The sequence below is a fragment of the Paralichthys olivaceus genome, chromosome 18 (assembly GCF_024713975.1).
Source record: "Paralichthys olivaceus isolate ysfri-2021 chromosome 18, ASM2471397v2, whole genome shotgun sequence".
Taxonomy (NCBI): Eukaryota; Metazoa; Chordata; class Actinopteri; order Pleuronectiformes; family Paralichthyidae; genus Paralichthys; species Paralichthys olivaceus.
In genome coordinates this window covers 18,245,510-18,273,142 of record NC_091110.1, presented here as the reverse complement: position 1 = coordinate 18,273,142, position 27,633 = coordinate 18,245,510, and the positions used below count along the sequence as shown (strand labels likewise).

Below are 27,633 nucleotides of genomic sequence, written 5' to 3'. Positions count from 1 at the left end.
TCAACTGGAGGTGAGCACTCAAAAACTGCTGGAACAATAAACATGATGGAGTCCACACACACACACACAGACACAGCCTTCTTTCCGATAAAAACATTTGGCTGCTGTGGCGAGAGCTTAATCGGTGTCACACACAAAACATCGCGGCCCTGACGACCCTTACAGCGAACCACGTGCACTCTCTTACCGTGCACTGGTTCATGCAGGCTCTGCATCATGTCACAGATCTCAGGCATTAGTGTCAAGTGATGTGTTTACACTGCACAACCACACAAACTAGTCTACATCAGACTTCACAGACAGTCCGAGACGTGTCAAGAGCCTCAAGGTCTGTGGATTTGTATTAGGTCTAGTGAGGAAACGAGCCTGTCATGGAGTATATACATTATCGGTGTGTGTCCGTCTGTGACCCTGAGTTCCCCCTGTTTGCCTTTCACTGACTTTCTGGATGTCATGGAAACGAAAACACAGCAGGATAACAAGAGAGGAGCAAACCACAGCAGGGCTTCACATCTCCGATCTTCAGAAAGACTCTTTCAAGTGTCCCATAAAAAAAAAAAAAAAAACCCACAACAAGTCAGACTTTTGTGTACGTCATGTTTTTATTGTTGCTGGAATATCAGCGCAAAGACTCTCGCTAGACATTCATGGATATTGGGCCCTGCTGCATCGATAGAATATGTCACGATTACTCTCGACAAACAACCGGTCCATGCTTTAATGGTGGACATTGTATTTATTGAATGTGAATAAGCTTTAGTGCAGATGATCGCAAATTATGCAAGACACTCCCGCTGGATTGTGTTTTTTTACGCATAAAACTTTGGGTGTGGGTCTGTCGTATGTGGCCCATGATATATACTGTGGTTATTTTTTTTTTTTGAGGCTATGTTATGTACCTTTATTATTTAAAACAAAATCATGCTTTCTGGTGAACACTTTGTACAAAAGCGAAACGGCCGTCGGACACTGACTGATTAATTTGTTCTACTTTAAGGCAAATGTAAGACAACGGTGTTAGCAACACAAAAACTTAAAGAGTAGCTTAAGACTGCCTGAAAATGCTGGATCTGCTGCCCTCTAGTGGTGTAACTTCCCACCTCCATGACATCACAACTGGGCGTGGTCAGAGGGGAAGTGTTCTACCAGAGGGGGCAGCAAAACGCCGCTTTTCAGTCCGGTGCTAATAAGTTACTCTTATGAAGGCACTGCACACACACACACACACACACACACACACACACATATATATATATATATATATATAAAGTTCTGGGTCACAAACAAGTTAATAACTCTACAAGAAATTCATTAATTAAGTTCATAATACAAAGAGCTCATGACATAAAAAAACAAAATCCTACAGTACATTTGGACGACAGTTAAATTTACACACACACAGAAACACTTTCCCTTTGGTGATTAACTTTGAATAAGATATTTTATATACACACATACTGTACACATACACTTACAATGGTATACAAAGAGTGATTCACTGGTAAACAAAGACATACAATGACAGAACGTTTAGTTGGTTTGCTATATAACCTGAATCAATACTTAGGTTAGAACAACGGTGACAGTAAATGTCAAATACTGAGACTCGAGTCGTCGACCTACAAAGTTTCGGTCAATGAAACTCGTAAGAGGCCGACAAAGGCAAAGATTAAACAAAACAAAAGATATTTTTTATTGACGATTGTTGCCTTGTGACTTCTGTCTGCCAACCGGGACAGTTTAGGAACGCCAGATGAATTCATGTGAAATCCCTGACAAACATCTTGCTTCCTGGAAAACATTAAACTGTACTTTTGGCTGTGATTCCCGCTTTGCTGTCAGCTGCTGCGAGCGCTGTCCGTGTATTCTGGGGCCAAAAAAATTGTTTTGATTCAAGTCACGACAAAAAAAACCCATTCAGTTGTACGTCATGGACTCACAACTTGAATGCAACTTTCAGTTGGCACAGAATCACGAGTTAATGGCAGGAGTCGGGGGGGGGGGGGGGGTGGAAATCAACGCCCTTTCAGCACAGCACTGGTTCAACTCTGGATCACCTCTCGCTAAGTCCGTTCATCAAGGGAAACATCCTAAAGGCTTTGAGAATCATCCTAAGAGTAAACTTGGTGGTCAGTTGACCTTTCGCTGACGATTAGAAAGGCTCAGTGTTGTGGAGGTAAAGTGAGGCTACATCAGCACTTCTAGCTTTTTGATTTACGTCACTTTGTGCTTTTCATGCTTGACGTCCACACCACTGACCCCGTCTTAGTTTTAGAAACTCCTTCGCTGCCGTCTTTACTACCTCGTCAACTGGCGCAGTGTGCACGGATGGTCAAGTGATGTGCGTGTTTACGTGCGGAAGGAGACTACTTTTGATGAGGAGTTAAAACGCTCGTCTGGACGGAGATTGTTTTGGTTTTTAAAAACTAAAATATATTTGTATGGATGAAGCTTGAGCAGGTCAGTGATTGAAAACCGTTTATATCAGCTGCTGTATTACTCATGGAGGTTCATCATCATCTGGTAAAGAAATTAATTGAATCATTTAAGACTTGTTTTCATCTTCAGAACATCCTCCGGGGAGATTTCACTCTGACCCCTTTATTTTTTGTCTCCGTCGGCCCCATGGACTCGGAGGCGGTGGATAAAAACAGCTCAGCTCATTTCATGTCACACTCTGAAGTCTGTTAACACTCAGCAGATATGACCTTCACCTCTTCTCCACATAATACTGTGGCACGCAGCCTGCTCCAAAAAACTGCAAACATCCTCCTCCTCCTCTTTCTGGTAACATCCCTGGAACAGCTTGTCTTTGATTCCGTGCAGAGAATAAACATCTCTGGGTTTCTCTCAGTTCTCGGACCCCCTCAGAGATTTACGAGGGAACTGATGCGACCGATTCACAAAAGATTTTAATGCATGAGGACGGCCAATAGAATGATGAGTCCCTGTAGTATTTAGTCACTAGTCATTTAAAAATGAAAGATTAATCCAACGTGGAAAAGAATAGTGGCTTTTAATACTTCAATCGTGGGTAGTACTGCAGTATTGTTGTCATCAAATGTCGATATAATCAATGGTAGAACAATTGGTTCATTAATTTGCCACTTTGGTTTGATTTTTTTTAAATAAATCCCTTGAAACAATCAAGATCCACAAGGTCATTTTGAAGTTAAAGCTGCTGGAGACATCTTGTATTAACACTCACTTAGACGTCATGACAACAAAATGACGAAAAAAAAAAAAAAAAAGAACGGATAGTGTTCTAAATAAATGTTCTAACCATAGAGTCATGATGTTTGTTCAAAAGTTTGGTTTTAATTAGTGACTTGATGATATAAAAACAGATTGACAGCTCAGACTGACTCGTGATTGGTCGAGCACTCGTATCGGCAGGACCTCGGTACTGTGGCTAAACGCTTTTGGAACGACGTCCAAAACGCAATGCAGGATATTTGAGCTTGAGTATCATACAACTGGAGGTTGAAATGGAAACCTGTCGTTATGCAGCTAATGTGAATTTGTCCTGAAACTGACCATAGTGAAACCCAAGAGCAGGGGGAGCAGAGTTAGAGAAGACAGGAGAAAGAGGATGGGTTATACTGGCATTACCTTCATTTCACAGATTACTTTTAAATAGTTCAAAATCAGCATTTGCCCGAAATGAGACATTTGACACTGACAGAAAATAATAAACAGCTAAACAAAAAAAAAAACACGAACAGTCCATCAGAGTCCGTGAAGATCAGACCATTCCTGCGTTCGTCCTCCACACAGAGATAACGTCTCTTCATCTTTCTTCATAGTTCCCGTTCTTCTACATTGGGACCTCGTTCTGCTCGTCATCAAATCCGCTCCTTCATCTTCATCCTCGCATCTGTTATGTTTCTGTCTTTCTTTAATATGACCTCCGTCCCTCTTGACCTTTGCATACCTCCATTTAACCCCTTCATTCAGTTGGATTAACCTCCATGATATCCAGCCCTCCTTTATACCACCGAGTGTTCGTTGTGGTGATGGTGTTGGTGCACACCGCTGCTGCTGAGCACCGCGTGGTTGATGGATGACGCCGACCGGTCGGACCCCTCCGCCACCGTCCCGTTCACGTTCTCCTGCCGCTGGCAGCACAGGATCTGCCTGAAGGTGGCGCTCATCTCCTTGTCCCGGTAGGAGTAGATGATGGGGTTCATGGCGGAGTTGAACTCGGCAAGGAGGAGGAAGAACTTCTCGTAGGTGAGGACATTGCAGTTGGCGCAGAAGACGTCGAGAAGGAGGATGACGAGGCCGGGGGTCCAGCAGATGATGAAGGCACCTGAGGAGACAAGAAATTTGAATTAGGAAAATATGAAATTGGTTATTATCTCCACAAGGAAGGTTATTTTTCCACCTGTTTGTTTATTAAACAGCAGGATTATAAGAAAAATTACTGATATGCGAAAGGTTCCTGCAGGTTTCAAGTTAAATTAAAATCGTGTATGAGAAGTGAATTACATACACTTCCAACTATTTTAGGCTTTAAAAAAAGTTTTTCAAGTACTTCTCGAAACCCCGTTTGTTTTTTCTGTTATTTTGTATAATGAGCTCATCAGACATGCTTGTCCTTGTCGGGGGTATTTGCCCCGCCGAGTGCACAACCGTTGTTTTTTCCTGTTTTGACGAAAATAAAAATCACTCTACAACCACATATATCATCCACTTAACAACCACACCAGCATCCTGCCACTCTATAACCACATGTAAAACGTACTTTTTTTCCCAACATAGTTTATTGTGCATTATGGTTCAAGTAAGGGAGCCCCTGAAGTGTCTCGGAATGTTAAAGGAAGCAAAGACAAATTACTCAATTAGCCCCTTTCTCAGGATCTGCATAAAAATTTAATGGATTCTTTTTTGGCCCATGTCCCGTCTTTCCACCGAGTTTCGTGGAAATCCGTTCTGTAGCTTTTGCGTTATCCTGCTCACAAACAAACAGGGTGAAAACTTTCTTGATGGATTTGCTCCATAAACCAAGAAAAGGCTGAAACTTTCAAAATAAAAGCCCTGTTTCAAAGAATCCAACGTGGGTATGGGATCCCAGACGTGACAGGAAATCAACAAGGTTGTCCGTCCCCTTAGCGAGGAACAGAAATGATGGACCTCTGCCTTGTTCCTTTTTGCAGCGCCGGCCTCCACTATTCCATCATCATATTCAAAACCCTCTGACCTCATCTAAATGCATCATTGTGTCTCTGGTTAGATGGAGTGCGTTAACACAGCGGGGGTGAGCGGGTCACTGCGGCCATTACTCACGTTGATGAAGCGTTGGAGCCAATTCTGTCCACGGGTGATTTGTCCTCACAATAAGACAACTATGGGACGTTGCACTCTTGAAACGGTCAAACCAAAAGTTTTGATGAGAAATGAGACAAGCAGAGACAAGAGACAGCGAGAGAGAGAGAGACAGTTCTGACAGGCAGGCCTGTTATCTGTTAGTGTTCTGCAGGCGGCAGCTGCAGCGAAGGCTTGACCTCACTTCCCAGCTATGCACGCAGACTCTGCAGAGTTAGATAAATGTCTCAAACCGCTCGCAACCCAGCAGAGAAAATATCCCAGCTATTTGTGTCTCGGTGAAACATCTCACTGTTCACAGGGAGAGAGTCAGCACAAAGATATGCAAGGATGAAACAAAAAATACTTATTTTTACTGTTATCATTGGAGTCATTATAGTGCAGTGCACTACTCTGATTAAAGTTGAATGCATCGCATTCACCAAATTCAATGCACCTGTCAAGTGTGAAGACGATAAGATGAACAGCTCTTGGAAATATGGTTAAACACAAACTTATTCAATAATGCAAAAACCATATACAACAACTAAAATAGAAAACATATTTTTGATTGAGTATCTGGACATGATGCCTCTTCTGATTCATCCAGTTCTCTTTGAAACGTGTATAAAAGCCTGTTTGTGCTGATTTTCCCACAGGATGAGGAATAAAACAGGTCTTTGTGTGAAGCGTTGACCTGAGAGGTTTCACCCTCGGATTCTTTCATTTCCTCTCTCAATCCCGGGATATACAGTTGCTTGCTTGCGTTACACCCTTCATCTCAAAATTTTGTCTTTTTCCAAAGAAACCGAGAAAGAATTGAAGCTGGTTCACTGTGATAACGTGGAGCCACACCGGGGTCACAGAGGTTGAATATGTGTTCTTAGTTTATGGAGGAAACAAATAGGTTATTTGGCAGGTTTTGGTGAATCCCTCTGAAATGCCACATGGAAGGAGGAGACGCTGCACGGCTGCAGAGCCGGTCTGGAAAATGTGGAAATGTATGGAAAGCTACTGTGACGTTTTCCAGATCTTGATGTTGAGTTAGGAGCTACACAGAAGCAGGAGATGTTGTTTGTGTCCTTGTCATCATAGCAACAGTGTCCTGCTATCGTGGAGAAGCTTGGCTCAAAGACACTTTGTTGGTTGGTTGGTCTGTGAGCAAGATTACGTAGAAACTACAGGGAGGAGTATTCTAAATTCATTACCCTTTTACAGTGTCAATATTTGGACACGTATCTTATATTTTCATCAGTTCTGCTTCCCCAAATCTTTTATCTCAACAGTTATAACTTTGAGTTTGTATCTTCAGACTTTCGTTCGTCTTTTTCTCTGTGAAAATGGGTTGAGTGGGTACAGAGGCTTCACTAAATGGGAAAAAACACGAGGGAAATAATGGAGACCAGACTATGGCAATGAACCCCACACTCCCACAAACACACACACACACACACACACACATGCCAAACTGAGGGTGGACAAGAATAAACAATCACATGTGCAGATGCAAACACACGCAAACACTTGCTTACATAATTACACACGGCGCAAAGAGACAGATGGAGGAATGCTGAAAACACACTGTGTTGAGGCAACACTCAGGAAGACCGTCCGTTCCACCCCCGCAAGCTTAAAGCTGTACGATCAACATGTCCGAAGACCGTCCTCTCCTCCAGGTTAGGAAACGTGGGATTAATTTCCTAATCTGACTTTGACTCTGTCAGGAAATGGCCGACGGGGTCATGTTTCTTCCATTTGTCATCACTAAGACGTTTACGATATTGTTTTTCAGCGTGACTGAGGCATATTCGTTTTTTTTTTCATCAAGCTCGTTCTGTTGTCCTCAGTCACATGAATTACATAAACATGAGGTCAAATGGCTTAAAGGATCATGCTGGTGGTCTCGCGTGTTCTTTTGATCGCTGCCACCAGATATTTGGCTCCGCTTTGAAAAACAACTGGCAGAAGATTTGAAACATGCCGAGGAACGGATAATACATCACAGTGAGCACCAGGGCATCCATGTTTGTATTGTTAAAGTTAGTGAAGCATGAGGTATTAGCCGTTAGCCATCGTGTTTTACCTATAGCGCCTTAAACCCCACGCTAGCAGCCAGCTCTGAGACCTGATGAGTGATTTATCTCAGCTCTGAATCAGAAACTGTCTCTGTCCGTCCCTACTACGATACAGCCTCTGAGCTTTTCAAAATAAAAGAGTGATACTGAAAGTAAAACTAGCAAGGTCCAGATTTTACTTAAAAAAACATGTCGGAGCTAAGTGGGTGTGGGGGGGGGGGGGGAATAAGAAGTTCACGCCAGTTTAAGTCAACAAACGACAGAAATGAAATCAAAACTTAAAAAAAAAAAAACAACCTCTCACACCTGTAGAAATGTAGTAATGTCAATATTTCTACATGTCGAGTAAAATAAGATGCATAACTTCAAAATTCCCCTGAAGTCTCCGATCCTTATCGCGCCGTGTCTCACACCTCGGAGTCTCAGATGTTTTCCACATGTAGTAACACACTTAACTCAATAACACGGCCTCATCTCACATTTTCATGTCTTGCTCTCATTTCTCACATGTCTTCATGTCGGCTCCGGTTTCCACTTATGTGCGTTTCTCTCTCAGGCACTTAGCAATGAATAAACACACAATATTAAATTACTCCTCTCGTTCTTCTTTGTGTCTCTCTGCCTTTCGCACCATTAATCCCTCTATTCGACTGGTTTCCTGTCCTCCTTCCTTTACAATTCCTTACGTCCTCCTTCAGATTTGTCTTTACTGTCTTTTCTTTACTTTTACCCCCCATGTACTTCTCTCAGTTTTTCAATCTTCTCTTGTATCTGTGGTCGGGACAGTGCTTCCCATGAAAATCTGATTTCCACATCTGTAAATCAAACAAGCGCTCACTCACACACACAGAGAGAAGATTAGATAAGTTCACACTCAGTAGCTGGGTGTTATTAATGAAGAGGCCTGTGTTACACAGTGATGGAGTCTGGTGGCGAGGTCACAGTGATCTGATGCCTCTAGAAACACACTTTTGACTGGAGGCACAGTCAGTTCTTTCAAGACGTCTGTAATTTCACTGACTCACTCACCGAGAAGTTTTTTCAAACATACTCGTTTTCCTTTTCTCACTGTGTTGGAATAAAACATAAAAAAATAAAAAAAAGTCCACAGTCAAAACAAAGCACAATGGAGCTGTAACCTTCTGTTATGGTTCAGATCAAATCCACCACCAAAGTCTAAAAAAACTCCTGACTCAACGAGACAAACTGTTTGGTTTGATTCAGCTCGAAGCTAAAACTCATCGGTTTTGCTGACAACGTTGTCAGAATTTTTGTTTTTTTGTTTTGTTTTGTTTGGTGCCACCATGATTCTCTTACTGATTCTCTTGAATCCAGATGTTTTCTGCCAGACAAATGTCCGTCAGACAGCCGACCAATACAGATCATGGAGATTAAAGAGACAACATCAATTTAAAGCAGAACTATAAACCATAAACGGAAGAAATTTTGGTTTTAGGATCCCACAAACTCTACAGCTGATTTAAACACATCACTACCAGCAAAGGTTCAAACAGAACATAGAAAATTAACTTACATACTATCAATAACAAACTTAATATAATATATAATACATAATATATATAGGCTCAAGCTCAAATGTACTTTTTTAAATATATTTAAAAGAATAATGTTTACTACACTGAACTATAATGAATGTATTCTAGTAGTTAATGTGCTCTTACACGTAGATAAAAGCTAAATGAGTTTCTGAGACATGTGCTGTGGGTGCGGAAGCTTTCAGTGATTCGTGTTTGAGGAATTTGAAGAGTTTGTTGGAAAGTACCAACTGATGCTGCAGAGACAGGATCCATCGGGACAGATGCTGCCAGTGTGAGTGATTAAGTGATTAGAGAAGCTGCAACGTCCACAGCTAGTTCTTCCATTGAGCTCTTCACAACCACACTCACACACTTAGACAAAGAAACAGGTGACGTTACAAGCCGCATACCGGGCGTGTTTCCACACTGATTGGAGGGTTTGGCCCGTTCATGCCCTGATTGGTTCTGCTGCCAGAAAAAACACATGCACTGAAGCAGGGGAGGGGTGGGAATGTGTGTGTGTGTGTGTGTGTGTGGGCGCGTAACCATCATTTGCTGTTTTTAAAATCGTACTGGTTTTACATAGCGATGTATAAGTCAGTGTCGGACCATCTGTTCGCATGTGTTTGGACGATGGTATGTGTTGGCGCTCCGCGGTGTCTGATGATGCGACCGCAAACAGCACAAGATAATCAGATCATTCACAGAAGCCCCCTACGTGAGCCAACGCCTGACCCCAACACACACACACACACACACACACACACACAGTCATGGTTAATTTGACAGAGCTGTTGTCTCATTGATGAGTGACGAGGAGAATCCCTGTCGGTGTCATTCAAACTTTTCTTTCAGCGGAGAGGCACAAGTGGCCGGAAGCTGCCAAAGGCTTTTTTAATGAGCTGAAGTCATGGACCAGAGGTCCTGTTTCAACAGAGCAGCGTCCCTTCACTCGACCTTTATTGTGCGTGTTTCCACTCCACAGTTTTTGCTCGATGTTCAATAATAAAAACAACATGTACACTGTGAATCGATGGGTTTGACTTCAAGTCGGAATCAGTATTTAGCCACAGTCCTGTAGGAGCTTGCACCATACATGCTGTGCAACCCATTTCTCAAGTGTTTTACCATAGAGCACGTTTTTATGCATTATTAAATTACACGGTGTAGCACCACACAACCTATGGTCATCCATCTCATCCACTGTATCGGCTGCAGGGCAGACAGTTCTGAATGCTACTCATTGAAAAGTTTATAGAAATATAACATAAACTGGATTTCTTACAATTATTTTTCTTTGAATTTGTACATCTGTCATTATGAATATTTTGAAACCTGCAGTATTACATCCAGGTTCACTGCCTCTGCTGGCGTATCGATACGTTTTTTAATGACACAAATCTGTATTTGTCATCTGCAGCCCTGTGTCTCTTGGTGCATCCTCATTCTGCACAATTACTCTCTCGTAACCTCACCGTAAAAACGTTTGCTCCATTGCTCTGCCAGGGGACTCAAACCCGTCAGAGCTCTTGGAAGGATGTTTTATATATCTATTTGTAAATGTTTGTCCAAATGGTATTTCCACATGTCGCATCAGACTTTATGTGAATGGAGCAGAACACTGTCTCCCACTGTGTCCTTATCATGCCTGGGAATTCATGTGAATGAGAGGCAATCTGTGTAAGTGTCTTCCTCATCCTGTACTTCCAAAGAAATCAGCCGTGGCTGGTTTTACCGTATCCTGAGAGGGACAAGTGGAGAGGACGCAGGGCGGCAGGGGAGCAGTTATTATCATCTGGTCAGCAGATGGGAAAAGTCGGAGGTTGTTTCGCTTTGGGATTTACTTCACGGTCACACAGCAAAGGCTGAACTCGTCCTAACCTTCTTCTCGAAGACAACGAGAGACGAGGATAATCAAAAACGCAGAATTCAATGGCCACGTTAACCCCACTGGAAACTGATTTCCTTTTGTTTTACATTTGGCAGAGGTAAACACAGGAACAGATAACGAGAGGTTTTTCAAAAAGGAAATGGGAAATAAGTGTCTGAGAGATGTGAGTGATAAGTGATTGTACTGTAAATCTAACCGAAGCGAGGACCTCCCTCCCATCAGCGTGGTGTTCAGTGTCGTCCCCTGGGCTTTAAAATGACCTCATTCACAAACAGCAGCGAATTCTCGACCGAACCAAAACCCTCAATGAGCAAATGTGATGTTTTCTTCGGGTATTTAAAACAATAATGATTCAGACAGAGAAGTTTGTTGCACTGTGACATAATAATAAATACAGAATAAACCCTCAACCTGACTTTATATCACAACCTAATCATAAACTCTGCAGTCGATTTATTCTATGTTAATTACGATCTGTTAGAGTATTACCAACTGGAACGTCACCCACCCTGTTAATTCAATCAAGCTGCACCAAATTTCCCAGGCTCATAGATATCATTTCCCCAAATGTGCCTGATGACTTTTCAAAATGTCCCAGCAACGCTCTCTATCTTGCAATATTAAAGAAAGAGAAAAAACATTAGTGGTTCTTTCCTGACACATTCTGCATCCTTCCACCAACAAATATTGTGAAATGCTGCAAATTAACAGTCGAACAAATGCTGATGAAAACATATAGTTAATCTACATCTCTGCAGCGTACTGACAGTAAATTGTTTGGAAAATCCTGCAGTTTCAATAGGTTAAAACAAACAGAGCATCTCCAGGGAGCAGGCACTTCACTTTCATACATTCTGTCCACTACAGAGCACATTCTGCTGTCCACTGCTATGAATTAAGTGCAGAGCAAAGACAACAGAAGCAGCAGGATGAGATAACACAGCACATAGGAGACAAATCACCCACAATCCTTTGGTATGTTTTGTCTAGGAAAGACACATCCTGCTTCCAGGCACTGAGAAGTCCTTTTCCCACAGTTCACACTCAACGCAACTTACTTCACGCGCAGCTGAGTTGTTCGGCTGCAGTGTTTTAGTCAAAAAAAAAAAAAAAAAAAAAAAGAAGAAGACAGCAATGCTTCTGTTCATCACATACCACTGAGGAGGCCTGGAGACCCGTGAAGAGGGGAACATACCTCCGCTGACGGCTGAGACATTAAACTGCCAGACTGCACACACGGCTCAGTCTGAGGGAAAAACAGGCGCTGCTTCATCAGAGCAGAGCCTCGTTACTAAATGAATCAATTAACGTACACACAAAAACACCACAACCCTACACTTAGGGGTAATTCTGAATTTTTTGAAACTGAAGCATTCTTCAAAATTCTTCAAGACTCACAGCTGTTAATGATGCAAGAAGCTAAACGTTTTTTCCAGCTTGCGTTGAACTGAAGTACGATGATAATATTTATTTAGTGCAGCGGAGCGTAAAGCCGAGATATTTAAGGCTTTGCACTCACCTTTCTCCGAACCTTTCATAATTGCTCTTTATGTGATTTTCCACCAAATTAGACTGAAAACCTGCAGAAGTGGACGACTGTTCTATGACTCCAATCATTTTCATGAAGAAATAAAGAAAAATGATTTAGCTTGAGATAAATAACTATATCTGACAATCATAATTAAATAATATTGCATAGAGGCTTAGTAACCTCCACCCACTGAAGGTCTAAAGTCTTTACTGTTTATGATCTACCACACTGTATAATGATATCTATCAAAGTGCTATTACAACAATCTTCCAATTCATTCTAACTCTGAAACCTCTAATGTATCTTTGTGGTATCAGCAAAAGAAAATGCGACGCTGCCTTCACTCATTAACATCAACATAAACTAGCAGAATCATTGCAGATTGGTGCTGTGTGTCGACAGCAGGGCTGAGTTGATGTGCGTGAGGCTTGAAGTCGTGCTAGGCAGACGCAGTGCTGGGACTCAACCGAGGCATTGTTCTGCTGCTGCTGAAGTCATCGGGGTTGCACAGATAGACGAGTTATCCATGTGCAGACAATGAGAGATGGGTGGACGGGTAGAAAACTCAACCACAATGTCAACATAACTTATATACAGCTCTGACGTTATCCACTCAGAGCCGAGGTTTCCTTCTTGAAATAATGAACATTTTCTAACATGTATTACTTTTGTTTTTTTACTAGATAGTAATAAACAGCTGTGGGTAGGTAGGTAGCTAGATAGTTAGGTAGGTAGGTAAGTAGATAGTCAGGCAGGTAGGTGGGTAGGTTGGAAGGTAGGTGGGTAGTTAGGCAGGTAGGTAGGAAGGTTGGAAGGTAGGTAGGTAGTTAGACAGCTAGGTAGGTGGGTAGGTAGTTAGACAGCTAGGTAGGTGGGTAGGTAGTTTGGCAGGTAGGTCGGAAGGTTGGAAGGTAGGTAGGTAGTTAGACAGCTAGGTAGGTGGGTAGGTAGTTTGGCAGGTAGGTCGGAAGGTTGGAAGGTAGGTAGGTAGTTAGACAGGTAGGTAGGAAGGTTGGAAGGTAGGTAGGTAGGAAGGTAGGTGGGTAGTTAGGCAGGTAGGTAGGAAGGTTGGAAGGTAGGTAGGTAGTTAGACAGGTAGGTTGGAAGGTAGGAAGGTAGGAAGGTAGGTAGGAAGGTTGGAAGGTAGGTGGGTAGTTAGGTATCTTACTTACCCAACACAATCACCACGGTCTTCAGCAGCGACATCATGGTGTCCCGGTTGCGTCGAGGTCCCGAGCTGTGCCGTGACATCCTCATGGTCCTCTGCCGCACATACACAAAGATGTGGGCGTACAGCGTCACCATGACAACAAAGGTCACCAGGTTAAACACTGCCCAGAAGATCAGGTAGGAGTTGCTGTACAGCGGCGCCATGTTGGAGCAAGTGCTTATACTACAGATACAGTTCCAGCCGACACTCGGGATGGCGCCCATGACTATGGACATGGTCCAGATTATAACAATCACCACGACTACACGCCGGTTGCTCATGCGTGTGTGGAGCTGCATGCGGAACACGGTGATGTGGCGCTCGATGGCAATGGCGAGCAGGTTGGCCACGGACGCCGTCAGGCTGGTGTCAATCAGGCCCTGGCGCAGCAGCCACGTGGAAACAGTCAGCCGCCTCGTGTTCGGCCCCGTGTTGAACATCAAGTAGAAGTACGCCAGTCCAGCGAAGAAGTCAGCAGCTGCCAGGTTGGCCATCAGGTAGTAGATGGGGAAGTGGAATCTCCGGTTGACGTAGATGGCAATCATCACCAGAAGGTTGGCGAGCATGATGAAGATGCACACGGTGATGCCGAGGCCCATGACCAGCCTGCTGACCGTGTTCCAGTCGTTCGCGAGGTTCTTGCCACTGCGGTTGTAGAAGAAGGCGATGGTCTCGTTGTAGTAGCACTGTTCCTCATCCATGGTGGCAGTAATACTTTCTGAAAGCAGAATATATAAACATATAACATTAAAAAAGAGTTTTCATTTTCAGTTTATACATTTTCATGATGCTCTCACAGGAGCTGGAAAGCTAGATTTCAATTTATGTTTTCTTCAAGTGAACCACGTCGTATGATTCAAGTGTGTCACGTTAACAAGATTAAAAAGAAGGAATTAAAAGAGTGACCAGGAATTTCAGTCGAGAAGTTCGAAGGAGAAAACAGAAATTCAAATCTGATTGTATTACTGTGAAAAATGAACTTTTATCCCAGGGAGAAGGGTCAAACGTAGCGTGATGCTCTGGTGTTGTCTTAAGATTTGATATCCAGAAAGATGATCTTTACTCAGTGTGTTTGTGTCTCTGACAGAACGTGGAATCAAAGTACCATTTGAAAGTACCACTTGAACTCTGTACTTACATGGATTGAGGTAACTCAAACATCTAGAAACAGTAAAGCCTCTGTGTTCCCTTCTCCGACCACATGTTCTTTAGTCAATGATGGAGTTAATCTCCTTTTCAGGAAAATGCATATATTCATCCTTCGTAATGTTCAGCAGAAAGCACAGCTTCAGGACACATGTGGACGTAAGATGGTTTTTGAAATGGGAAAAATCCCTTTGGACTCAATTTGATCAGTAGTTGTGTGTGTGTGTGTGTGTGTGTGTGTGTGTGTGTGTGTGTGTGTTGCTCTGCGTATTTCACAAACAAGAAAAAAGCCATTGTTGGGACAGTAGATTTATAAGAGCAAAACCACTGTTTGAAACAAAACCAAGTCACAGTTTAGCAACGCTACACAGGAGTGGTGTGTATTACAGTGTGGATACCAAGCCTGAGTATGTTGCGACATTTAAAAAAAATAGTATTGTATATTATATTATTGTGTTGTGTAACAGGAAGCTGAAAAAGATTTGCAAGTGTAAAAAAAATAAAATAAAAGCCTTTGAGGAAACTGAGCAGCAACACGATGCTCATGAGTCGACTCACATACAAGCTCACAGGATAAATGCGAGACTGTGTGTAATAAGCTCCAGTCCCACACAGATGCTTGCTAGTCTCTCTCATTCACCCCAGACCGGAAACAGGTCCTCAGGGCTAGAGTGCGTGCATGTGTGTGTGTGTGTGTGTGATCCATACACAAAGAAAGAGAGAGAGGAGGCAGGGGGGAAGCAACTGAAGAAACAAGAGGGGGATGAGGAATGAAAGAACGGGGTATTAGAAGTTCTGGGTCAAAGGCCAGTGTTTTCGTGGAAATCCTCCTCTTTTGATTTACCTTCTAATACGACTGCTCAGATCCTTTAAACCGTCTTTTAGCTCTGCAGTGACACAACCGAAATCCCCCCCCCCCCCCCCACCAGAGACGAGACATTTTTACTCTCGGATGAAATTTGGCAATGTCGAGGGAAGACGATCACAACTTTCACCTCTGCAGAAATTCTCACGCAGAACAAAGGACTGGTGGGAGATGAGGTTTAAAGCTTTATAGCTATAACACATAATTCTGCTCCTTCGAAATTCTAAATTCTGAATCCAAGCCAAAAGCAATACTGCACATCTACTATATTAGTGGCTCATAATATTGGCAGTGAAACACATTCTTATGTTTCTCAGCCAAAAACCAGTGAGTATTAGGCCAATGACGGTATGAAGGAAGTCTTCATCAATTAAATAAATGATGTTCTGGACTCTGTTTAAATCTCCAATTTCCTGAGACGGAGCGATAAAGAACTCCATCTGCTGCCATGTTTGCTTGCAGTGGCTGTAAAATGTTATAACAGCAGCAGCACATTCAATTAGCTGTATTGAATTAGCGCTGCTTCAGACAATCCAGATGTGTCTGCGCAATTTCTGCACGTTGATTTTTACGAGACATGTCAAAAAATATTTTTATTCCAGCTTCTTTTAACTTTATCTGTATGTAAGGTTATACTTTTTGTTTGTTTATCTGTGTGTCTGTCCTTCAGCACGATCAGAAAGAATTTCAGAGCGAATTTCTTTGAAACTTTGTGGAGGAGTGGGTCACGACCGAAGAAAGAACCCATTAACCTTGGCAGAGGTATGTGCTCTCCAAGTGCCCTTTTGGTTCTAGTGACCCCTACGGAGGAGATGACATGCGTTGGTTTGGAGGTTTTCCAGCAGGATTAAGCGAAAGATACCAAACAGATTTCCACAAAACTTGATGGAAGGATGCGATGTAGGTCAGGGAAGAACATTTTGTGCAGATCCAGATCACTTTCTTTAAAATTGATGTTTCAAGGGACTGATGTCTGTAAGTCTGACATTTAATTTAGTGCAGCTGGATTGAATTTGAGGGGGCTGCTGGGCCTTAGCAGTGACATTGTGCTTTTAAAGTGTTCTCGTATCATGATAGGATCTGATGATAGACACTTTTAAATTTGTGATGCATGCAAATAAACCTATTACTGACTATGATGTTCATTAAAACTCTTCTTCCTCTTCCCTCTGATGTCTGTGTTGTGTTTTTATTACATTAGAACTCACATCATCCAACCTGCATGCAATTTTGAGGTTTTTAAGCGCTACACACATCCACAGAAAAGCAGTAACTCGGCCATTAGGAGCAATGAGGAAAGCAGCTGAGTGACAGCGGCATCACTAATGCAGGATAAATCCCAGGGGGCCTCAAGCGACACTAATCATCGCAGATGAAAGCTCGTAGACTTCGCTCGTCATCTGCAGTTTGTGGCCATTAAACGTCTGCAGGGAGCCGTCACCGGGGCTTTGGATGCCTGAGGCGAGTCATCAGCACTAGAAAGTGGCAGGAAGTGTCAGTGGCCTCTCAGCACACATTCCCAACACTTTCATCAGACGCTTGGAGCCTGCAGAGGGAGATCCTGTCATTGTGTGTGTGTGTGTGTGTGTGTGTGTGTGTTTGCTTGCGACAGCCAGTGGGTGGGTCGTGTAAAATGGAAAGACTGCGTAAGAGAGAGAGGAGACAGACCGAGGGGATTTTAGATTTCTGCACCTGGGTGTGTATCCACCCTATAAAAAGAGAAACTTGGAATTACTACGTTGTTGAAGCATTTTGTGTGTTTGTGTGTGAGAGAGGAAAGTTTGGTAGTTTGTGTATACAATGTCTTGTATTCAGTTTGTCAAAAGATCGAGAACAAAACGCTTGCTGTGCCAGAGTGTGTTGACACGCTATCTTAATAAAGTGTGACGAAGTCTGGCTGTGCAGAGAGAGAGAGAGAGAGTGTGTGTGTGTGTATGACTGGACCACCCTGGAGTCAACACAAATGAGGTCATGACTCAAGCATCAGCAACAGAGCTGCATCCGAATATTCACAACGTCCAGCTAATTAACACACACTCACACACACACACACACTAATAACTGTTGTGTCTCTTTCACGACATACACACTTCACCAGAACTAACCAGCCTATACAAGTAATTAAACATCGAGTGACACACTCCCTTAGAGGATGAGACATCTCTACAGACCCTCAGCTGCTGAGATTCGAACAAGACAAACGGCCGAATCTGACACCTGACGTGAAGCGACGCCAAGCGAGCGGCATCAGACCGACACAGTTGTCATATCCTTCCGTCCAGCGGCTGCGTTGTTTGAATAGCAAAATTCACTCGAGCCAATCTGAGGCACCCACGGGCCAGTTGGTCCTGAGGTGCGGTCAGGCACAGTTAGCACATTGTTATCTTCAGGCAGCGGAAAGCGACTGCCAACAAAAACCCAGTCTGACGTCAGTGGCGTCGGCTTTACCGTAAGGACTCATTATCAGGACAGTAATGCACCTACATCAGACAACATGCGCTCTGTTTCTTTACACACACAGATGGTCTGTTCGTGCACAAACTGAAAGCTCTCTGCCGAGGAGTGCTCTCTCTCTTGCTACCTGGCAAATCCGCCCTTTTAATGGCAAGGTGTGGGAGCGCATGGCTTTTAAAGGGAGCGGGAGCTGCCACTCTGATTGGTTTATTGCCTCTTATGGCCACAACACTTACGATTACTATTAAGTTACGAGCAGTACGACTATAAGCCCTTTGAACCAGGCACCTGGCACAGCGACCTTTGCGCCACTGTTTAATGTTACCGTGACGATCCATCTTTTAGACTTTTGAATTTCATATTAGTCATTATCGTGTTTCGTCGTCGAGGAATCGTGACCTGGGGTGGAACCAATGACCTGCAATAATTTCCCTGACCGTAATCATATGGCCGTTATCGTAACCGTGACGACAGATGCCCCTTAACCCTAACGAAGAAGCACACTTATCCCCACCCCTGTGTTTCCCTAACGTTACCCTAGCAACCAAACAAGCTCTATCAGTACATGGTTAGTTGGCCTTTATTTGATAGAGGCAGTGAAACCTCGGAGGAGAGCGACACCGGTAAATTATCCGACCGGCCGGGAGTCGAACCTGGGACCTGCTGCGAAGGGCACGCGTGTGGTAGAATATGTTTTCGAGAGTGACTGTGCTGTAGGTCTGAACCCACGTTTGTGTTTTTCTTATCCTTCGGTCCAACACCTACCGAGATAAAAATCCGACCTGGTCCAGTTGAGTCCATGTTAGAACAGGAGTTAGATAAACTTCACCGGAGCCAAGTCTGTTCTCAGTCTCCAAACAATTCATCTTCCAACCTGCTGCTCGCTATTTTTAAATCAGTCCTGAGAGAAACTACACTTTATTTCTGTTCGCGTCCATTATGTCTCAAACTTTACTGTTCACTCTGTGTTTTGCAGGTTTGAAAAAAAGGAATTATTAAAACTCACGAAGCATCTCAAGTGTTGGTTTAACGATTACACCTGAATGAATTATCACACACATAAGAACTCACATCTGGGTCATGATCACGATTTCTTTCAAGATGCAAAACTATTTTTAACGCATTAAGTAAATCACCCAGAATAGCAGAGATGAGCCGTGCAGCGTTTCAGACTTTGATGTATGAGGTATGAGCGAAAGGGGAAACATCTGAAAGTGGAAGGAAGTCTCATAGTTGAATGCTTTTAAAACGAGTGTAGACTGAATAACTCAGATGAGTATTATTACTCACTATTTATTTTGTGTCTGCGCTAATTGCATGATGGGAACACCATCTGGGACCAGTAGTTATTGCACATGAAGGTTTTTTTCTCTACTAACTAACTGAATTTATATCTTTAACTTTCGTTCCATCAGGTTTAAAACTCATCCCTGTCGCGACTCTTACACCTGACGTACACGTTTGTATTTCGGGAGCAAAAAAAAAGGAAATGAAACGAAGACTCTGTCAAACGCAATGACTTCCTGATTGGTTGCTAACACTCCAAAATAAAGAAGTTAAATACGTTTTCGGGTGTGTTGAAGATATGGAGCTAAACATCTGGATGGACTTGGATTCATACTCTGACAGTCCTGGTTGGATGTTTGCCGTTCGTTTGCAGGTGTCAGAGCTCTCTTCTCATGTTGTTTTAAATAAAAAAACAGATTTTCTTTGCGTGTGGTCTTTTGCAGAGAATAATAAGATTTAACTTTTGAACGTGAGCCCGATCCACAATTCCCACTGATGTGGTCAAATGGATATCTTACGTGAAAAAAGGAGAAGTTTATTTTGGCTTTCCAGATTTCATTCCATTCCAACACTGTTTCCCAGTTTGCCTGTTTTCTCTCTATTCCCTTCTTCCACAGTGTTTCCATTTATCCTAAACTCATCTTCTACCAACGTTTTTCTCCATTCCCCCCATTTCTTCCTCTCTTTTCATACCCTCGCCTTCCTCTCCTTCTTCCTTTCCTTTCCTCACTCAAACTCTACTTCGCACATTTTCTCCCTTCACCTCTTCTTCTATCATCTCCCCTTCCCTCGACTTTTCCTCCCCTGTCTCCTCCTCTCCTACCCACCTCACTCCACCTCCTCCTCCTCCTCCACCACCTCCCCCTTCCTCCGCTTTGCCAACTCTCCACACAATGTGCTCATTGTTTCTGTAAATGCACCACAGAAAGCAGAGAAACAGAGCTGCTGCAACCCAGGATATACACAATCTCTCTCACATACACAGGCCGTCGTTCTCTGAGCTTCTCTTTAACATCATGGACGAGTGGAGACGAACGACTCACACACCCTCACTCTCAAACAGTTGCAGCAGCGCGGCTCAGGACAAGGGCTGGATTGAGAGGTGGTGTTGAGTCATGTGTGACTGCAGCCATGACGGGCTGATTCACGGCTCATCGGTGGATGACCCCCCCCCCCTCCTTCGAACACTTAAGAACTTCCATCGCCGCCCGTGAAGCCACAAACTGAGTTCTTCGCTGCTAAATTACGCACGGCCCTGTAGAGACGGGCTGAGCGGCTTTCACGTTGGCTTCTGGTTGGTCTAAAGCCACTGGAAGCAATGCTTCACTTCAACACAACAGCCAGAGTCATAAATAACATATAAAATATAATAAAATAATTCCAGGGATCACGGCTCACGAGAGCCTCGAGACACATCCGAAATCCACCTCATGGGTTATTACCTGCGGAGGAGTGCACAACGCACTCTTTCATTTGGCAAAATGTCCAACGAATAAGCTTCTTTGCTTTCAAGTATTTCTGCTGTGATCTGTTCCACATGTTGTGCTACAGCAGGTTTTCAGGCTAAATGGCAGGAACAAGGAAAAATATGACCATGAAGTTAATCCACGAAAAGCCCTCAGAAATGTTTAGTCGAGCATAAGCTGCGTGACACAAACACGTATGAGTTCACACATAGACTTAGAGGCACTTGTGTAGCTGGTGGTGGCAGACGCAGCGTTGCAGTTGATGATATAGACGGGGATTAGCTTCCTCATTTGGAAAAAGGATCCTTTCGGTTTTCCTAATTGAAGTGTGGATGTTGTTAAGTTGCTTTTGTCAGTAGAAAGAAAAGCCTTCACAGAACGATGGGAGTATTTACTTTGGTGCAACGACTGTTTTGTAACAATGACTAACTTCTTCTCAACAACGACTGGATCCAGATGAGCGGCCTCTGCCATAAGTGTCAGTGCTCTCTGCACTTTATTGTTGGGTGTGTTCAGTCATCCTCTCATGAAATCACACCATTGGAGACCGACTCCGCAGATTACATCACCGTAGCTCAAACGCAATGTGGAGTTGCGTCAGCGCGGCCTGCAGAGATTTCAGGGTCCGACTTTCAAAGCTTTCTTCCAATTTATCGCTGATTGCTCTGCGTGGTCACTCGTGATTATCGCTGAGGCTGAATGGAAATAAAAACGCTTGCATGTGGCGTGACAGGCAATGTGAGACTTACTCGAACAAAAAGAAAGAATGACACAGATCATTGGATCACTGTGCATGAACTCAATTCCCTGAATGTGTAAATAGCAAACTCATGAATGCAGCAAAGTTTTTTGTTATCTGCATTCTTTTTTCCAGTTGTGCGTCCGTTGTGTGTTGGAAACTTAATCTACGCGCTCGCTCACATTGAATCCTCCAGATCCGGAGCTTTACTAGGGGGTTGACAGGAAACTATATCCGGAGTTAAATTTATGTCTGAAAGCAGCTCAAACATTTGGAATGTAGCTTATATTCTAATGTTCTGACTATTTCAACACATCCAGTTTGAAATTAACCAGCGATTACGACGTCTAGGTGATGGCGATTGATTTTAGGTTGATGATCTTTATAACGATAATTGACCAGTGCACACGTGGCCCTCTAACACACACACACACACACACACACACACAAAGACAACTCACAAAACTTTTAGTCCAACTTTCCAACACAGCATGTTCCACTTGCTGGAGACCAGACTGAAGAAAAGTGAATAAAGTTTTTTTAATGCTGCACTTTGGAAGACAGAAGTTACAAATAATTAATTTAAATTGATTCAATTCGCTTAAAGGATAATAAGCCATTATAACAGACTAATGGTTTTTTAGCTGCTTAATCAACAATTAAAAATTTAAAGCTCTGACTACTTGTGTATTCGGAACGTTGTGTTTGTTGTGTTGAGTACTTTGTTGGCAGCAGATTGCTGCTTCAAGCGTCTTTGGAAAGTCCATAGTCTTTGTGCTGGTGGACAATTCTCTCCTACTCTTCCTGGCAGATCCTTTCAAACTCCGTCAGACTGAGCACTCGCTGAACTGCCTTCCTCAGGTTTTCTGGAGTTCAAGTTAGGGCCGTTCAAGGACTCGCCCCAAAACCACTCAAGCCCCGTCTCAGCTCTAGGTTTTTGTTTTTTGTTGTGATGAAAGGTGAACCATCGTCACAGTCGTTGAGGTTGTGAGATCTCGGTTGAAGTTTGTGTCAGCGGGGAATTAAAAACAGGTTTTTGCCTTTTCATTTAAATTTAAAATCCATATTTACTGAAGGCTCGACAGAAGTGTTGCTGTTAAATGAGTGAGGCGAGGGGGTGTTTACCTTTTTTTGTTCCTCTTTCTGTTTATCTCATGACTAATTTCAAACTAAACCACACTCATGAACACAAAAAAGCAGAATTAAAACTCGTGGAACAAAGAGTGCGAGAGGATTGTGGGACGTTAATGGGCCGGGAAACGTGGAAGCAGGAAGTGAAGGGAGCGTCCCTCAGCAGCTGATGCGGTTCAATATGTGATGTTGCATCACTGAGGTTGTGCGTGGCTTGTGACCTTGAAGTTTCAAACATTGCGGTCGCGCTGCCTGCACGTGGCTCGTACATGCCTCAGCTGATTAGAAAACTTTTGACCACTTTATATTTATCTGCTTCCCAATAGGGGATTGATCCTCTGTGTGACACTACACATTAAGATAATCGGCAGTTAACTGTCAACACATAAAGTAACACAAGGTTTGGATGACAGTGCTACGGGAGCGGACAGCACGATGAAAGATAATGACGATAAAAATTGCGTCTGTTACGTGTCACAAATACACACACTGATAAACACACGCTGATATCAGCGGCGGTGGCTTCCTGTCACAACCACAGTTTCAAAAGTGTCAATAAACTCAAATAGTTTTGTCATCTCACGTGAGGCGACAGCGTGAAAACATGTAGAAGTACAACAAAGAAGCCAGAACACATAGATCTGACGTGTGGCTGCCAAAACCATCAGTTAAATCCAGTCAACCAACAAGTCACTGGCAGGCGTGACAGACTGCAGAACTTCAGCGTGAGTTATGTCACGGCCACCAATAAAATCCTCCAGTAGAAAAACCTCAAACAGTTTCGTGGCGAGTGGCCATGATATGATAAATCACCCGGTCCTGATAGAGCGAAAACAGACGAGGTGGTAGAAATGATTCTATCTCATTTGTGACATGAAGTTCTTTGCATACAACTTATTTTGTATATCAGTGTTTTTCTAGATTTCAACTTGGGAGCACTGACGTTCTTCCACCAAATGGCCACAGCGCCATATTTAATCGGTACGTATAGAATACTAGTACTGCACTGTGTACATTAATAATATAAGTGAGTATTTAGCTTAAAGTGCAGGCAGACGCTCACAACCGCTTGATGGTGATTACGTTACCGACCCTGGTGTCTTTGCTATCAGCTGTTAAATTCTACATTTTTAACTGTTGAGACAGTTGAGACTATTGTTCCCAGCGAACGTGAGCTGGAGATAAATGTGAAAATCATTCCGGACAGATGAAGTCGGCGATAATACGACGATCCGTAGCTGTAGTTGTTCTCACGGCTGTTTGGACTTTTGCTTTTAATAATTTCCCACAATAGCTCAGAAAATGCGTCTCTGGTACCTGAATGAATGTGGAAGCAATCTGGATGCTGGGAGGAAGAATGGGTGGAATGTGGGTTCTTAGACGAGGGGGAGGAGGAATCGTGCCTTCAGTAATCACAACACAGATGTTTCAAGGACCCTCTCCTTTGACGGATGTCAGAGCTCATGTAGGGAAACATAAAACAATAATCTCTCCACGGGAGACTTTAAGTCGTTGCTGTGGGAGTTTTGTTTGGTTTCACCGCGACGGCCAGAAGTCAGACGCATCAACTCGTCTCATTGAATGTTTCACTTTTCGGGTGAAATCTATCAAACAGAACTTGCTGCATCAGTTATCTGGTTACTGAGGAAACCGCCGAGCTCCCGAGAACTATCCTCACGTTGGCGTTGCTGCGTCATATCCATGGTGACGCAGCTTGGTTATCCACTAAATCTAAAGATACAGGAGATTTAGAAATGAAGGTAGTTGAGAAAACTGGCGGGGACTTGGCTCATGCTGCACGTGAAGTGAAATACAGTTCGTTAATTCTAACTGCAATGCAATCTTTGTCATTTCAAACCAATGTCACTTATCTCCTCATGTCCTAACCGTCCTATTCACAACTGTCAGACACCAGTATTTTATTTTTCTGTCTGTTTAAAATGTGCAGAAGGTTTTTTTTTTTCACAATTTAGCAAAGTATGATTAAATAGAGATATATCTATTAAAAACAAACAAACCTTGGTCTTGGTTCAATAAGCTGTAAATCAGAACATAAAGTGGCTGCAACGCTATATCTGAGAAATATCTCGGAGCGATAGTTTTTCTTCATGTGCAAAGTGGAAAAGGTTAAATGTCTTATTTTCAGGCCCCAGGCTGAAAAACCCCTGTGCTCTAGTTTCCCTGTCCCACCTCCTCCCTTTTGATATAAACTCTAATATAGATTTCATTCCATACATTACAGCAAAGTCAACAATCAACAAATGTGTCTCATTAATTTAAACGTCCTTAAAGCCATTGATCCCGTCCGTCCTCAGAAGTGTAAATGCTGCTCGCACTCACACTCGGCCATCACAGACCCCCTGAGGTTTGTGACAGTGGGTGGTGGGTAAACGCTGTTCTCGCTCTCTGTTGCGAATACACAAATAAACACACTCAGACACACACACACACACACACACACAAACACACACATGCAGTTAAGTATCCATGACCTTAGAGGACATCCCATTGACTTACATTCAATTCCAGCAGACTCGTTTTATAGTTAACCATAACTGCTACTTGCCTAATTTTAATGATTTGCTTTAAGAAGACGGGTCCTCATAATGTGAGAGTGTAAACAGATTGAGGTCCCCACAACATGAGTCAGACATAGACCACACACACACACACACAAGTTTACCTTTCCAACCTCAGATTAATTAGGTGAAAAGGTCAAAGATAGCCCAGTAGGAGCTCATGGTTTTTCTTACACTACCCCGATGGCTCAGAGGAAAAGGTCAACACGGCTGAGGACTTCTGCTGAAGTTAGCAATAAAAGAAATGGATCAAAACCACCCGTCTCGTTATTCTACTGGTAATTGTTCCAGTTTTTCTCACACGTCACAGCGATCGGCTCCTGAAAGCCACAAATACTCTAAACAAACCTCATGGCAATCCGACGATTAGTTTTTATTCCACCACACTATGAAAATTTGGAGCTGACCGGCGTTGAATGAAAAGTTTAAGAGTCTCCAGAGAGGTTCGAAAATCTCCTCTGTGGACACAAATACTACGTTTCACAACAGCCTGGTCAGTTTTGGGACTTGGGCCAAAATGCCGGACGGCTTCGTCGAGCATCACGACTCGGGCAAGAAAAAAACCCAGAACTTTTAAGATGTGGTTCTTTGGGGAGACTCGTAATGCAAACCCACAAGCGCCGACAGAGCTTTTGTGGCCTGTCCACTTCCTGAACTGCACAAGACTTTTTTTCTGATCCACAACGCAGAGCTCCCGTTTCATTTCACACTTTGCAGAGATGCATTTGATTCCTGCACTTTTCTAGTGAGGCTCAGCTACAGTGGGGATAATCGTCTTCACGTGCACATGTCAGGTGACAGAGAAAAGACAATTATAAAGACATAATAGCTCTGATCATTTATAATGGATGGAAGCACCTGGTCTGAACCGAGCAGGGAGGTTGTCGGATGTTGAAATGTCGCTGCGGATTTAAACTATTTTACTTGGAAGCACATCGACTTGTGTCCGTCACATGAGGACAATGTTCAGCTAGTTGTCTGTGAGCTCAGTGGAGGTGAGGAACCATGCAGTGGCCCACATGGATAATTAATGATCAAAACCACATCTCCACATCTTCATCTCAGTTCGTTGAGAAGTGTTTCTGATGAACTCAGGACACATGCAGGACGGTGCTTTGGCTCCTGTCTGTAGCAAACATGCAGCATTAAGGCGTTTACTTTGGGAGGATGCCAACATCCAATGAGCCAGGATGGGAGTGAGTACCTTAAGTATGTTCCTATATGTTTCCCCATGGGCCAACAGACGCTGGATTGGCTGGATTTTGGTGAATGCAATGAAAACAAAACAAGAAAACTCCCATTCTCTGAGTTGCAGATCAGCGTGGAAAATCATGGCAGATGTCAAACTCTTACTCCCAGACCCAACGCCCCGCTTGTGTTTTTTTTCCGCTCACTCCCTTCCACAAATATTGTTCCAGCCCCAGAGTTTGATAAAGAGCCCAGCTCTGGCGCAACACGTCCTCGGTCTCAACCTCTGCAGGCGCACGACGCAGCGACTCCAGTCGGAATAACGGTGCGTCCAGGCATCTGTTAATGCCATCAGAGCCTTTATCTGAACCTAAGGCTTCCTCACTGCGTCTACGTGGCACACAGGTACATTAGGATGCCCGCACCGTGCGTGCGTAATAGTACGCGTAAAAGTGAGCCAAAGAAACCCCCCCCCCCCTTTCCCACTGGATCAAACTGTGAAAGTTATTTGAATCAATGAGAGGTATGTGATGAATCCTACTTACATCGTGTATTCCAGTGAGAGCAGTAGGTGGGTACTTGGTTCTCTGGGTGTCCAGCTCAAGTTTGATCCGTGGAGCCTGAAATTCCTCCAACAGAGACGGTGCCTGCGCGGCTCTCGTGTCAAAGACGCAGCGGTTTACTACAAGACTCCAAATCCAGAATGCAGCCAGGTAACCCTTTCATTTTATGTCCGTGCAGCGAAGCATTGTCCTCCGATTGTTTCCCTCCAGTTTGTGAGAGCTGCTGTTTTTTTTTTATTTTATTTTTTGCAAAAGTTGATCTATTTTTTTTTTCTCCCGGATGAAGACGCCCTGATGCTGCGCTGCGTCTCCGTGGCTCTGTGCGACTGCTCCACCAGCCTCTCTCTCTCTCTCTCTCTCTTCCACTCTCTCCCCCCCTTTCTCTCTCTCTCTCTCTCTCTCTCTCTCTCTCTCTCTCTCTCACACACACACACACACACACACCTTTGTCTGCACTTGACGTCACTCTCTCTATCTCTCTTTCTCTCTCTCTCTCTCTCACACACCAAAAATGACCAGATTTTTCAACGGTGGCACATTTTATTTTGAAAAGTTTAATCTCACTGCTCAGAGCCATAAAGCAACATTTTTTTTTTTTTACCACAAAGCAGGTGAAACTTTTAAAACACTTCTTCTCCCACTTGTTTTTCTGAACAAATATAC

General features: G+C 43.4%; 1 protein-coding gene across 1 annotated transcript; it reads right to left on the bottom strand.

Annotated features, from left to right (window-relative positions):
• Positions 1-582: 582 nt before the first annotated feature.
• On the bottom strand, positions 583-27,633 carry lpar1 (lysophosphatidic acid receptor 1). Its single transcript, XM_069513989.1, has 3 exons — positions 26,953-27,633; positions 13,515-14,270; positions 583-4,312 (listed from the first exon to the last, which is right to left on the bottom strand). The coding sequence occupies exons 2-3, from the start codon at positions 14,251-14,253 to the stop codon at positions 3,990-3,992; spliced, it is 1,062 nt and encodes a 353-aa protein (XP_069370090.1). The 5' UTR covers positions 14,254-14,270; positions 26,953-27,633; the 3' UTR covers positions 583-3,989.

Coding starts and splice junctions, on each gene's coding strand:
- lpar1 (XM_069513989.1), bottom strand. CDS start 14,253: ATGGATGAGGAACAGTGCTACTACAACGAGACCATCGCCTTCTTCTAC. Junction 4,313..13,514: donor GACCGTGGTGATTGTGTTGG/GTAAGTAAGATA, acceptor TTGTCTCCTCAG/GTGCCTTCATCATCTGCTGG.